This window comes from Diabrotica virgifera, chromosome 10, assembly GCF_917563875.1.
Source record: "Diabrotica virgifera virgifera chromosome 10, PGI_DIABVI_V3a".
NCBI classification, from domain to species: domain Eukaryota; kingdom Metazoa; phylum Arthropoda; class Insecta; order Coleoptera; family Chrysomelidae; genus Diabrotica; species Diabrotica virgifera.
In genome coordinates, this window is record NC_065452.1 from 104,128,181 (window position 1) to 104,144,316 (window position 16,136).

The window sequence follows — 16,136 nt, forward strand, 5'->3', positions numbered from 1 at the left end:
TATCGAGTCATATGCCTTCTTAAGATCTACAAGAGCCAGATGGACGAATCTATTTTTGGTCAAAACGGCAAACAGGTGTTGTATGGTCTCAAAAAAATTGATAGTGTGTAAAAAACTATTATTATATTATAGTTAGTATATTATATATTATACTATTAACTTTATTTTTTACACACTATCAATTTTTTTGAGAACATACACCTGTTTGCCGTTTTGACCTACTTAGAAGTGTGTACAAGTCTTACGTCTTTTCCGAATCTATTTTTGACCGTTCTTTTTTCTATTAGCTGTTCCACCGTGTAAATGAGATCTAAGCATACTTTCCCCGCTATGAAACCTGTCTGGCCTTCTCCGATTTTCTCCTTTATGTATATATTTCTAATTTTTCCTTTTGTGGGCTTTCCATGCAGTCTGATTATATACGATATAATGCTGATTCATCGATAGTCTTCGCAGTTTTTTCTATTTCCTTTCTTATATTGATGTCACATATAGGGTGTCAATTTGAAAAGTTGCCACCCCCTATAACTTGGTCCCTATACAAAATCTAAAAATGTACAAAAACAAGTCAAATTTATTTGTGAGGGGGACATTTTGTACACCAGTTTTTAACTAACTTACATTAACCCTCTAGCGGGGGCGGACACAACCCCCAAAATCTTTAATGGAAAGAGGGGTTGAGTGATACCTCATTTGAAAGATCGTTCGATTACCTTTTCAAAAATACCACATACGTTATATTTCCATTTAGTACTTTTGGAAAAATCAAGTGAAACCGTACAGATATTAAGTACATATACAGCGTGTCTACTTAAGTTGGAAACATGAAACTTTTTTATTATTAATTTTACGAAAAAAAAGTTATTGTTCATATAAAGTTCTGCATGCTCTAAAACCCAAGATTCAATCATCATATATCAAATTTTATCAATATTGTACGAGGTATGTCAAAAAATATGAATTTCGTTCAAGGGTAAAGTACCTTTATTTCTCTGAATATCGAAAATTCTTATTATGAAAAGTTGTTTGGAATTAAAAACCAAGATCAAATATGTAATTACATGCTTCTAATTGAAAAAAAAAATATTTTACAATTTTTTCTTTTTATGAATACCTACCCAACGTCATTTTTATATTACAAATTAATATGATAACTCTTTTATTATTCATTTTACGAAAAAAGTTATTGTTCATAAAAGCTCTGCATGGTCTAAAATCTAAAATGCAACTATGATATATCACCTCTTATTAATTTTATACGAGGTGTGTCAAAAAATATGAATTTCGCTCATGAGTCATGAGTATTTATAGTACCTTTATATTTCACAATATTTCAATTAGAAAGATGTAATTTCATATTGAAACATAGTTTTTAATTCTAAACGACTTTTTTAATAACAATTTTCAATATTGTGAAAAATAAAGGTACTTGACTCCTGAGTGAAATTCATATTTTTTGACATACCTCGTATAAAATTAACAAAATGTGATATCTGATGGTTGCATCTTAGGTTTTAGACCATGCAGAACTTTTTATGAAGAATAACTTTTTTTCGTAAAATTAATAATAAAAGAGTTATAATATGGGTAATAAATAAAAACCAAGTTAAGTATCCACCAATTTGAGAAAAATTTGGAATTTTTTTTTCAATTGGAAGCATGTAATTGGATATTTGATCTTGGTTTTAAATTTCAAACAACTTTTCCTAATAAGAATTTTCGATATTGAGAGAAATAAACGTATTTTACCCTTGAACGAAATTCATATTTTTTGACAGACCTCGTATAATATTGACAAAATTTGATATATGACGATTGAATCTTAGGTTTTAGAGCATGCAGAACTTTTTATGAAGAATAACTTTTTTTCGTAAAATTAATAATAAAAAGGTTTCCCATCCAACTTAAGTAGACACGCTGTAGAGTTCAAAACTCCAATTTTTTTTGGAACATTGAGCTCCAAATTGAATTTTTTTTGAGTGTTGGAGTATTTAGAGAATTTTTTTGAAGTATTTTTGGAAAAATCAAGTAAAACCGTAAATATATTAAGTATCGAGTTCAGAACTCCAAAAATTTTTAGAGTATTGAGTCCAAGATTTTTCCAAAAGTACTAAACAGAAATATCAGGTATGTGGTATTTTTAAAAAGGTAATTGAATGACCTTCAAAATGAGGTATCACTCAACCCCCCTTTCCCTTAAAGATTTTGGGGGTAGTGTCCGCCAGCGCTAGAGGGTTGATGTAATTTAGTTGAAAACTGGTCTACAAAATGTCCCCCTCACAAATAAATTTGACGTGTTTTTGCATATTTTTAGATTTTCTATAGGGACCAAATTATAGGGGGTGGCAACTTTTCAAATTGACACACTGTATGTTTGAGTCCATTCTGCCGATAAGTCTTTTCCATTTAGTGCTTTCTCAAACATTTTGTGTACCATGCGGAATAGTTTTTCCGATCCGCTTTTTATCAATTCATTTGGTATTCCGCCGGGGCCTTCTGATTTTTTGTTCTTTATAGTTTTGATCGTTCTTTTTACCTCAACTGGGCTCAATTCGATTTCACCATGTGTGTAGATTTCTATTCCATCTATTTCTGTTTCTTTGAATTGGGAGCGGTTTTCGTTTAGAAACGTGTCGATTGTAAACTTAAACAACAGTTATTTAAAGAGAGCTGTATTAACCCATACTATAAAAAATTTACATTTTGAAATTTTTCCTAAATTAAAAACCAAATACATAGTAACAAATATCAGTTCATACATAGAATGTATCGAAAAAATGAATAAACAGAAACTAACATTACTGAATAAACATTAACTCATAGACTATCAAAAATTTACGTTCTGAAATCTTCCCTACACCAAATAGTAACAAATGTCAGTTCATACATAGAATGTATCGAAAAAGTGAATTAACATAATAACAACTAAATATTAATGGAATGAACTGCTTCAATAAAAGTTTGAACACTTTCGACGGGTGCGTCTGGGTAAATGCCATGACCCAAATTAACAATATATCTATCAGTTCCAAAAGATCTTATCATCTCTTTTATCATGTTCTCCAATTCTTCTTTAGGAGCATATAAGGCACACGGATCAAGATTCCCTTGTACTGTAATATTTTTATTCTTCAGTCGGGTTCTTACAGTACTTGGATCAACAGTCCAGTCTATACCCAGAACGTCATAACCCAATTCAGCTTGGTCTTCAAGATTAAAATGGGCTCCTTTTGCAAACAATACCTAAAACAAGATAAGATGTATTGGTGATTGTATTTTAACAATTAATAATATATAAATACAACTAAAATACGAAATCCTTTGTAAAAGGTACAGGACCGCGCCGTCCATAAGGGCGAAGAGGGGCGGTGCCCCCCGGCGCCGTATTGAAAAGGCGCAGGCAATGCCGAAAATTTTTTTTGACAATACCAAAATTACCAGATTTTTTTTATTACCAGAAACAATAAACAAAAGTAATGACATTGACTAGACAGGAAGGATTTTACCCACTGGTAAAATCAAACCAGAAATATTAGTAATATTTTATTGTAAAATTGAAAACTTACCAATCGTAGGTAAATAAAAATAGCAGCTAATATTACTTTGATCCCATAAGTGTACGAAACCTTATTTATCTCATTAATCTAAACTATATGTTTGTTCTCTGGTAGTGTAATCGTTGTTTTTTGTAAATAACGAAGAAGTAGTTCAAGCACTTCAAGAATAAAGAAAGGAAAAGCAGTTGGAAAAGATGATATTTTTGGGAAAGTGTGGAGAGCATTACGAGAGACAGGAACAAGGTGGCTAACAGATTTATATAATAGAATTAGAGAAGTTAGACAAATGCAATACGAATGGAGAAGCAGTATTTATATTACATAGTACCTATTTACAAAACATGGGAGATACAACCATGTACAAACTACAGGACGATAAAACTATTTAGTCACACCATAAAATTATGGGGGAGAGTATTTGATAGACGGATACGTGAAGAAACCGAAATATGCGATAATAAATTTCGGTTTATGCAGGGCAGATCAACAACAGATGCACTTTTCATTGTAAGGCAGCTGATGAAAAATACAGGAATAAAGAAACAAACGCTTATATGCTAAATTTTGAGAAAGCATATGATGATAGAATTCCTCGAAATATTCTATGGTGGGTCCTCAATAACAAAGCAGTTCCGGATGAATATGTAAATATTGTGAGGGATATGTATGAGGAAGCAACAACTAGTGTTAGGGCAGGTGTGGAATTAGAGTTGGATGGATCGATGGATGAAGTGGAATGAAGCAAGTGGTTTGTTGCGTGACAGAAAAATTCTAATGAAGCTGAAGGGAAAATTCTATAAAACAACTATAAGGCCATAGCTACGATGTACGGAACTGAATGTTGGACAGTTGAAAAGAAAGCAGAACAACGAATGCATGTGGCGGAAATGAGAATGCTTAGATGGATGACTGGAGTGACAAAGAAGGATAAGATTGGGAATGAGTATATTAGGGGAAGTGTAGTGGTGACACCAATATATGCCAAAGTGAGAGAGCATAGGTTAAGATGGTTTGGTCATGTTCAACGTCGAGACGTCAGTCACTCAATACGAAGAATTCTTGAAAGGCAGGTTCCTGAAAGGAGTAAGAGAGGAACACCAAAGAAGACCTGGGGTGAGACGCTTAGGCAGGACATGTCAGTAAAGGGGATTAATATCGATATGATCCAAGACAGAAACTTTGGAGAAATGCAATTAGGGAAGCTGACCCCGAATAGAGATAAAGATAAGAAGAATAATGATGAAAACAAATAGTTTGTAGGTTTTCGCTTTGTGCGTGACTGACGCGACACATAGCGCCTTGATCTGACGTTTTAGGATCTTACAATTTGACGTTAAGCATATGATAAATAGCAACAGCTACATACCATTTTTGACAAAATTTTTTATACAAACAATGACAATGACATTACAAAGGTAGCTCCAATATTGTCATATTTCGCCACTACTCACGTTAGCATCGTTTCAAGTTACCCCCACTATAGTCACGCACGGAGCGAATACGGTATACGTATACCGATTCACTAAGTCGCAAAAAACTACTTACAAATCAAGGAGGAAAGGGGCGCCTAAAATTGCTTGCCCCGGGGCGCTTTAAAGCCTTGGCGCGGCCCTGAAAAGGTATATTTAAAATTCAGTAAATAAATGTTACATTAAATCACAGAACGTTTTCGGATTAAAAAATCCATCATCAGTGTTACTAAAAGCCAAAAAATAGCATGCCTGAGCCACCAAAATGATTTGGGGTAAAACCCTTTAAAAATTGTGATATACCTACTACATATTTTTAATAATATTTAATGATGTTGCAAATATTCCTGGATCTTACTCAAGGCAACACAGGACTCTTCCCACGTTAAATGGAGTTAAATTATTAACTCCAATGTGTGAGGTTTCAATCCTTAAATTCCAACCATGTGGGAAGAGTCCTGTGTTGCCCTGCAAATATTTGCAACATCATTAAGTATGTTGTTCTGAAGCTATTTCCTTGTGGCATTTTTATAATTAAGTATTTTCGATGGGAAATAAGCCACATATTTACTAAAAAAATGAATTTATTAACGTTGCGACGCCCAAGTCGGGTGTCGTTGTCAAAATACAAAATAATACTAAATAAACAAAATTGTTGTTGCTTAGTAAAAAATTCTTCTAATAATTTATTTAATGTGACTCATTTATATCGACAATTCAGGCATGTATTATACATTTTAAAGTAGAAGACTTTAAAATGATATTGCCAATATTGATGAGTTGCGTTCCTGGGACGACTTTACTAAAAGATAGTTCATTCGATTACATGAAATCAACCCCAACTCAAGAATATCCGCCACAAAAAATCATAGCATGTTATCTGTCTTGTCTGTCTAAAAATAAAACCAAATGCAACAATGGCAGTAAAATTCTCGCGGTAGAGATTCCATAGTAAATCACGAGGGAAAACCAGGAAAAAAACCTCGTGATACTATCCCGACATCGTAAGTATTTGGGCTTACATTTAGTTTACTCTCAAAACTAATACCAAATTCTGACTTAATGTATATATGCTATTTTAAATTATAAATAATACATATATATTAAATAAATAATACTAAAATATAAAATATGTACTAACTCAATATGTTAATGACTTACTAATCGTGGTATTTTCTTTCTATTGACTTCCTCTTTCAGTATGGGTAACCACATCCTACTTCATTCTATCGAGGAATTTGTGACACAATTGTTTTCATTTAGCATAATTAGAGCAGCTTCTTTGATTTTTCTCTTTTTACTATCTGTTTCTTTTAGGACTATACTTGAATCTCTCCACTGAATTCTATGTTCATTATCCCATGCATGTTGACATATTTGAGATCTATCAAATTCTCTATTTTTAATATAAGATGGATGTTCACTTATTTTAACGTCTAATGGTCTTGATGTTTCACCTAAATAAAATTGTTCGCATTCACAAGGTATTTTATAAATGCAATTCTTTGTTCTTTCTTGTTTGTTAGGTTTAGTTTTAGATAGAATAGATCTTAATGTGTTTGTTGTTTTGAATGTTGTTGAAATGTTGAATTTATTTCCTATTGTTTTAAATTTCTCGGATAGTCCTTTTATATATTTTATGGCATTGATATTTTCCTCGTATTATTTCTTGTGGATGTTATAGATCCCTATATGTTATAGGATGTTATATATATATATATATATATATATATATATATATATATATATATATATTATTATTATTATTATTATATAGATGTTATATTAACATCTGTTTTATTAAAAAATGATTATCCTTTATCGTTTATAAATAAGGAATTGCCAAGATTGGATCGAATGGAACAGAACAACGTAGAACGGGATCCTATAACATCCACAAGAAATAATACGAGGAAAATATCAATACCATATATAAAAGGACTATCCGAGAAACTTAAAACAACAGGAAATAAATTCAACATTTCAACAACATTCAAAACAACAAACATATTGAGATCTATTCTATCTAAAACTAAACCTACAATCAACAAGAAAGAACAAAGAATTGTATTTATAAAATACCTTGTGAATGCGAACAATTTTATTTAGGTGAAACATCAAGAACATTAGACGTTAAAATAAGTGAACATCAATCTTATATTAAAAATAGAGAATTTGATAGATCTCAAATATGTCAACATGCATGGGATAATGAACATAGAGTTCAGTGGAGAGATTCAAGTATAGTCCTAAAAGAAACAGATAGTAAAAAGAGAAAAATCAAAGAAGCGGCTCTAATTATGCTAAATGAAAACAATTGTGTCGCAAATTCCTCGGTAGAATGCAGTAGGATGTGGTTACCCATACTGAAAGATGAAGTCAATAGAAAGAAAATACCACGATTAGTAAGTCATTAACATATTGAGTACATATTTTATATTTTAGTATTATTTATATAATATCTATGTATTATTTATAATTTAAAATAGCATACATACATTAAAGTCAGAATTTGGTATTAGTTTTGAGAGTAAACTAAATGTAAGCCCAAATACTTACGATGTCGGGATAGTATCACGAGGTTTTTCCCTGTTTTCCCCTCGTGATTTACTATGGAATCTCTAGCGCGAGAATTTTACTGCCATCGTTGCATTTGGTTTTCTTTTTAAATACAGATCACATGCTATGATTTTTTGTGGCGGATATTCTTGAGTTGGGATTGATTTCATGTAATCGAATGAACTATATTTTAGTAAAGTCGTCCCAGGAACGCAACTCATCAATATTGGCAATATCATTTTAAAGTCTTCTACTTTAAAATGTATAATACATGCCTGAATTGCCGATATAAATGAGTCAGATTAAATAAATTATTAGAAGAATTTTTTACTAAGCAACAACATTTTTGTTTATTTAGTATTATTTTGTATTTTGACAACGACACCCAGCGTCGAAACGTTAATAAATTCATTTTTTTAGTAAAATTGTGGCATATTTCCCATCGAAAATACTTATCATTAAGTATTATTAAAAATATGTAGTATAACAACAATTTTCAATTTTTAAAGAGTTTTTACCCAAAACATTTTGGTGGCTCAGGCATGCTATTGTTTGGCTTTTACTAACATTGATGATGGATTTTTAATCCGAAAACATTCTGTGATTAAATGTAACCCTAATTTAGGGAATTTTAAATACACCTTTTACAAAGGATCTCGTATTTTTGTGATTTATGCTATATAGCCAGCTACAGAAATTTTATTGTCCTCGTAGATATAAGTACAACTATTAAAACTAATCCAGAAAAGAATAGAACAAAACAGAATACCACAGAAGAACTGCAGAGAAATTAATTTATTAAACAAACACTCAAATTAACAACCAAAATGATAACACACAAACTGAATCAAATTATAATATCAGCTGAAGAACAACAAGGATTTAGGTCGGGAAGATCATGCACCGACGCTATATTTGCAATGACTTAAGTGCAAAAGAAATCATCATCATCCAACCAATTTCCGTGCACTGCTGGACATAGGTCTCCCTCAATTGTTTCCACACTTCACGGTATTGTGCTCTTTGTTGCCAGTTTTTCTCTCTCTCTTGCATTGACACTGACGCAGGAGAAATAATTAAAATAAACTTACGTACATAGAAATCGACCCACTTAAAAATTTGGTCATTTTTGATGTCTCATATTTCCTAAACCTGTTGGCCGATTTAGGTGATTTTTTGAACATGTTATAGCCTGATTCTTTAACAATAGCACTGTAATAATATTGTTGCTAAACAGGTAAATTTTCATTGTATACCGGGTGTACCAATCAAACTGTGTTTGTTTCCTAAAGTTCGCATCACCCTGTGGATTACTCTAACATTTATAAAATACTGAAATTAAAACCCAACTAGAGCCTCATGTTTTCTTAACATTCTGTTTTTTGATTCATTTGTTTATGTTGGATAATAAAAAAGTTAGGTACTTTAACAACTAGACATGTTCTTCATCAATACAGTGTTTCTAAATAAGTGCGACACACTTTAAGGGGTAATTCTGCATGAAAAAATAATGACAGTTGGCTTTACAAGTGTATGTCCGCAAATGTTTCCTAGTCCGCAAATAAAAGGCATTCCTAGTGTTGTTCAACAAAAAACTAAAGAAAACAACAGAAATACCTCAAAAAACTAAATGTCTACTATCATAATGCGGGGGGGTTGAGAACCAAATTAACAGAACTTCGTAACGCTGTCAATGTCTGTGTGTATGATGTCATAATTTTTGTGGAGTCTTGGCTTAACGAGAATTACTTATTAGCAGAATTAGGCTTTGTTGATTTTAATGTATTTAGGCAGGATAGGAACCAATTAAATACGGGAAAGAGCAGAGGTGGTGGCACATTAATTGCAGTCAGGAGAAATATTAAATCAAAATTAGTACATACCAGTAACTCAAATCTAGAGAATATTTTTGTTCACATTTCAACTGGCAGGAAAAATATTGTTCTCGGTGCAGTTTATATCCCTCCAGGGTCACCGGTGACTGTATATGAAGAATTTTCCTCGGCGGCCTCAGATCTTGTGGGTGTTTATACAAATTGTGAATTTGTGATTTGCGGTGATTTTAATTTACCACAAGCTATCTGGGTCAATTCCGAGGATGGTTTGCAGGTTGAGGGAGCAGCATCTATAACATCCGCTAATATTTTGTGTGCCTGTTGCAACTATCGTAACCTTAAGCAGGTGAATTCCTTATCAAATAGTTTCGGTGTGTTTCTAGATCTTATTTTTTCAAATATGTGTAGTGTTGTAGTTAATTATGCTTCTGAAAACCTGTCCACCATAACAGAGCATCACCCAGCATATGAGTTTATCATCCCTCTTAAAAGTGATTTAGATTTAAAATATGACGTTTTTTACTACGATTTTAAGAACTGTGATTTTAATGCTATTAACAACTATTTAGCTAGCATATCCTGGGATCATGCACTTGATCATGGTGACATTAACAAATGTGTGGAATATTTTTATAATGTTTTGTACTCTGCTATTGATTATTTTGTCCCGATTAAACATTTTAAGTCATCTAACTTTCCATCTTGGTTTAGCAGGGAATTACAGAGGCTAATCATTGATAAGAAAAAAGCACATTGTAAATTTAAGCAGACTGGGAATTATGAGGACTATCAATTATTTTCACAAAGTAGAGATAGATGTAAAATTTTACGCAATGAATGTCACAACAACTACATAATGAGAATAAATACAGAATTGTCCGTTAATCCTAGTATGTTCTATAAACATGTGAATAATTTACGGAGATCAAGTGCATATCCTAATAGTATGTTTCTTGATAATGAGACTGCCGACAGTGGTCAAGAAATTGTAAATTTATTCTCAAAACATTTTGCTTTATCATATAAAAACAATGATGGGGAGATTCCTAACTATAACTTTAATTATAGTTTGGATCTTAATACAGTGCAATTTTCTTTAACAGAGGTCTTTGATGGTATAAATAGTTTGCAGAGTAGGTATTCACATGGCCCAGATGGTATTCCCTCTGTGCTGCTGAAGAAATGTGTTTGTACGTTGAGCCAACCCTTGCTGCATGTATTTAACTTGTCCATTTCCACTGGTATTTTTCCCGACTTTTGGAAAGTCAAGACCGCGTCCCACCATCAAATAATTTGATCAAACTTGACAGTTAGTGACACAAAGTGACAGTTAATGACGTCACATCCTGAGTGTTCATTGTGGATAATAATGAAAAATTTTAATTTTAAATAAAGTACAAACAAGTTAGACAACTCAATACAAAAAATTTGATCAAACTAGACTGATAGTGAGAGCACAGATTTTTAGAATTTCAAAAAAACTGCAATTGTGACGTCACTTTGACGTACTTCCGCAGTTTGCTCAAACTGTTTGATCAAATTATTTGATGGTGAGACGCGGCCTTAAGCTTTCTTACACCTATCCATAAAAGTGGCAATAAGAGTGACGTTTGTAACTATCGAGGGATTAGCATACTATCAGCTATTCCTAAGCTTTTTGATAAATTATTTTCCACCCATCTATCCTGGCACTGTCGCAAAATATTAAATGACGAGCAGCATGGATTTTCTCAAGGTAGATCCACCGTGACCAACCTTTTAACGTATCAGTTTGACCTGTTGAATGCCTTTGAGAGCTCCAAACAGGTAGACAGTGTTTACACGGACTTCTCAAGGGCATTCGATAGAGTTAGTCATAAACATATTGTTGCCAAACTAAGTGTGTGGTTTGGGTGAAAGAACAATGGGTTTGGGTGAGAGCCTTGTAAGATTTTTTTATAGTTTGTTAACTGGGCATACTCAGTTCGTTCGGATTAACAATTACTTATCTAGCGAGATTCAGGTGCTTTCAGGTGTTCCACAGGGGTCTCACTCAGGCCCTGTCTTGTTTAACTTGTTTATTAGAGACCTGAGTACTATAATATTACATTCTGCACTTCTGGCCTTTGCGGACGATTTCAAATTTTATAAGGTTATTGAGTCCGAACTAGACACTGTACTGCTACAAAAGGATCTAAATAACTTATGTGTATGGTGTACTGATAATGGTCTAGAATTAAATGTTAAAAAATGCTTTAGTATTACCTTCAGTCGCTCTAACAATACCATTGTAAAAACGTATATACTGAACAATACTGTTATTGAATCTGTGGACTGTATTAAAGACTTAGGTGTTTTGTTTGACAGAAAATTAACTTTTATACCACATATTACAGACATGATTAATAGGAGTATGCGAAATTTTGGATTTATAACACGTAATAGTTCTCAACTGTCACCGAATTGTTTTTTAAGGTTATATGTTTCTTTTGTGCGCTCATTGCTGGAATATGCCTCAATTATATGGTCACCTTACTATGATTGTCACATTAGAAATATTGAGTCCGTCCAGAAAACATTTCTTCGTTCTTTGGCATTTCGAGCTCATATCAATATTTGTCAGGGTTTTAACATTAATTATGATCTGGTTAATCAAACATTTAAATTGGATAGCTTGGAAGTAAGAAGGGCTAAATCAGATTTAACAATCATTTATAAAATATTAAATGGTCTATATCATTGCCCAACTATCTTACAAGCTATAAGCCTCAATACTGTCCAAAGACGGGCTTCCCCAATTGTTCGCATACCTAATCAAAATACGAACTATTGCTTTGACTCCCCATTGTCACGCACCTTGCGTCTAATTAATCATAATCAAAACAGTATTGTCCATTTGTGGACAGTCTTCGTGTATTTAAAAGAAGCATACATAATTCAGTAACTGAAGTAAAGTACTAAGTTCCTATAATTTATTAATTATTTATTATTGTTACTAATTTAATTTTGTTGGTTTTTATTGTTGTCATTGTTGTCATTTTTATTATCTTTTGTTGAAGTGAAAACTTCTTTAGGGACGTTGTGCGATTTTTGGATAGGGGAAAAAGCATTGAATTCGCGACCGTCATCGTGACCGTCATCGCGACCGTCATTGCGACCGTCATCGCTGATGCTATATAATATTTGTATGTATTAATAAATTGTATAGAATTATTTAAATTTAAAATAAATGTAAAACCTATTTTAGGATGGGGAAAAAATGTTTATTTCGCGACCGTCATCGCGACCGTCATCTCTTCGGCGAAATAAATTTTGTACGTATCTATATTATGTGTATGTATACATAAATTGTATAGAAGTATTTAAATTTAAAATAAATGTAAAACCTATTTTTGGATGGGGAAAAAGGATTTATTTCGCGACCGTCATGGCGACCGTCATGTCTTCGGCGAAATACATTTTGTACGTATATTTATTGAAGTGAAAACTTCTTTAGGGACGTTGTGCAATTTTTGGATGGGAAAAAGTATTAAATTGGCGACCGTCATCGCTTCGAAGAAATAAATTTTTGAAGTGAAAACTTCTTGAGGGACGTTGGGCACTTTTTGAATGGGGAAAAGTATTAAATTAGCGACCGTCATCGCTTCGACGAAATAAATTTTTGAAGTGAAAATTTCTTTAGGGACGTTGCGGACTTTTTGGATGGGGAAAAAGTATTGAATTAGCGACCGTCATCGCGACCGTCATCATCGCTTCGGCGAAATAAATTTTTAAAGTGCAAACTTCTTGTGGGACGTTAGTCACTTTTTGAATGGGGAAAAGTATTAAATTAGCGACCGTCATCGCTTCGACGAAATAAATTTTTGAAGTGAAAATTTCTTTAGGGACGTTGTACACTTTTTGGATGGGGCAAAAGTATTGAATTAGGGACCTTCATCGCTTCGACGAAATAAATTTTTAAAGTGAAAACTTCTTTAGGGACGCTGTACACTTTTTGGATGGAAAGAAGTATTAAATTAGCGACCGTCATCGCTTCGACGAAATAAATATTTGAAGTGAAAACTTCTTGAGGGACGTTGTGCACTTTTTGGATGGGGAAAATTATTAAATTAGCGACCGTCATCGCTTCGATGAAATAAATTTTTGAAGTGAAAACTTCTTTAGGGACGTTGTGCACTTTTTGGATGAGGAAAAATTATTAAATTAGCGACCGTCATCGCTTCGGCGAAATAAATTTTTGAAGTGAAAACTTCTTTTGGGGACTTTGTGCACCTTTGGGATGGGGAAAAAGTATTGAATTAGCGACCATCATCGCTTCGACGAAATAAATTTTTGAAGTGAAAATTTATTTAGGGACGTTGTGCACTTTTTGGATGGGAAAAATAGTAAATTAGCGACCGTCATCGCTTCGACGAAATAAATGTTTAAAAAGAAAATTTCTTTAGAGACGTTGTGCACTTTTTGGATGGGGAACAAGTAGACAAGATTAGCGACCGTCATCGCTTCGACGAACTAAATTTTTGAAGTGAAAATTTCTTTAGGGACGTTGTGCACTTTTTGGATGGGGAACAAGTATTAAATTAGCGACCGGCATCGCTTCGACGAAATAAATTTTTGAATTGAAAATTTCTTTAGGGACGTTGTAGACTTCTTGGATGGAGAAAAAGTATTGAATTTGCGACCGCCATCACTTCGCTGAAATAAATTTTGTACGTATATAAATTATGTGTATGTATACATAAATAGCATAGAGCATACGCGTCGCGTATATGATATAGGTATAGCACTTCTTTTTGGATGGGGAAGAAGCATTGAGCTCGTAATTTATATACTATAAGAAGTTTTCACTTCTCTCGGCACTCCCACGAGTGCCTTCAATTTTTTTATTTGTTATTTTAGGTTAAAATTGGTTATCTTTACTGTTTACCATAATATTTCATTTCTTTTTATACATTTTTTGTAAATTGGCTCTGCCGTTTATTGAATAAATTAAACTAAATGTTTCGTTTCCGAGATTTGAATGTTGAGATGTTGAATTTTTTCTTACAAACTGACGATTTATTTATTGCTTTAAAACCAGTTGAGATATGCAAATTAAATTTGGTATGTTTTAAGAGATAGTTATTGCGGATTTTTTGTCTTTAAAACGTCTTAAAACCCACCAAATTTCATTAGCATATCTCAACTGGTTTTAAAGCAATAAAATAAATCGTCAGTTTGTAAGAAAAAATTCAACATCCCATATCTCGGAAACGAAACATTTGCGGACATACGTTTATAAAGCCATTATTTTATCATGCAGAATTTCCCCTTAAAGTTTGTCACACTTATTTAGACACACCGTGTATTGATGAAGAACATGTCTAGTTGTTAAAGTACCTAACTTTTTTATTATCCAACATAAACGAATTAATCAAAAAACAGAATATTAAGAAAACCTGAGGCTAGAATATTCCACAGGGTGATGCGAACTTTGAGAAAAAAACACAGTTTGATTGGTCCACCCGGTATACAATGAAAATTTACCTGTTTAGCAACAATACTATTACAGTGGCATTGTTAAAGAATCAGGCTATAACATGTTTAAAAAATCACTTAAATCGGCCACCAGGTTTAGGAAATATGAGACATCAAAAATTACCAAATTTTTAAGTGGGCCGATTTCTATGCACGTAAGTTTATAATAAACCGACACATTTATGTTTCTCGGATTTTAAGAAGGCATTTGACAGGATAAAATTAAAGACGTTATCCACTCATTTTACTCACGAGAGATACCTCTAGAAATAAACAAAACGATCAAAAATATCTACCAGAGTAACAGAATAAAAGTAAAAGTAGAAGTAGAATTAATTGACCCAATTGACTATGGCAATGGGATAAGACAGGGAGATTCCCTGAGCATCTTAAATGTGGTCGATATGCCCAAACGTCCCATGGTCTTCACCCGCATCCCTAAGAAAGAAGCTGATGAAGCAAATATTAGGACTCGTTTAAGGAAACAAAATTCAAGACATTAAGACAGGACTCATCATCATCAGTGGCGTTACAGCTCTTTATGAGCCAAAGCCTTCTTCAGAACAATCCTCCATTCGCCCCTGTCTCTGGCAACTCTTCTGGTCAATATGGGGTCTAAAACTAAACATGTTATATGGATTTATAACATGGTGGTACAACCAACAATTAATAGACATCAGTGGTACAGTGGTCAAAGGTGCAACAAAAAAGTGTCATATGTGTGTGGCGTACAACATTTATTGGAGACCACTGCCTTAAAAATGGGTTGGGTTGGGTGCAGGAAAATTCAGAAGTGGTGAAAATTTACACATTCCTATTCCACTAGGAGGATGGAGGCTCTTATAAGCCCTAAGATGGACTCTAGGCCAGAACAGGAATGCTGAGAGCAACTTGACAGACTAGCGGAACATAAAAGTATCACACTAGAGAGCAGGCCACTGGAGAATACACAGCACTGAAAGAACTGATGAACTTGCTAGAAGAGCATCAGTTATACAATATTTTAGTCCCGAGCAGGTCGTGGGAGTGCCAAAAACATGGTACATGACCGGAAAAAAGTCTGGATCCGAAGGCAACACAACTCTTACTGAGAAAATAAACCTGGTCAAGATTATTCTTCTTCTTCTAATGGCGCTACAACCCTTTGTGAGTCTTGGCCTGCTTAGCAATGTTCTTCCATTCTGCCGTGTCGGATACTTTCCCTCGCCACTGCTTGATGT

General features: G+C 33.3%; 1 protein-coding gene across 1 annotated transcript in view; it reads right to left on the minus strand.

The window, feature by feature from the left end:
* Positions 1–2,656: 2,656 nt before the first annotated feature.
* Positions 2,657–16,136, minus strand: part of LOC126893431 (uroporphyrinogen decarboxylase) — a 50,337-nt gene continuing 36,857 nt past the window's right edge. The window contains exon 5 of the mRNA XM_050663621.1: positions 2,657–3,243. Within this exon, the coding sequence (XP_050519578.1) occupies positions 2,926–3,243 (318 nt within the window). The 3' untranslated portion in view covers positions 2,657–2,925. The remainder of the gene's footprint in view (positions 3,244–16,136) is intronic.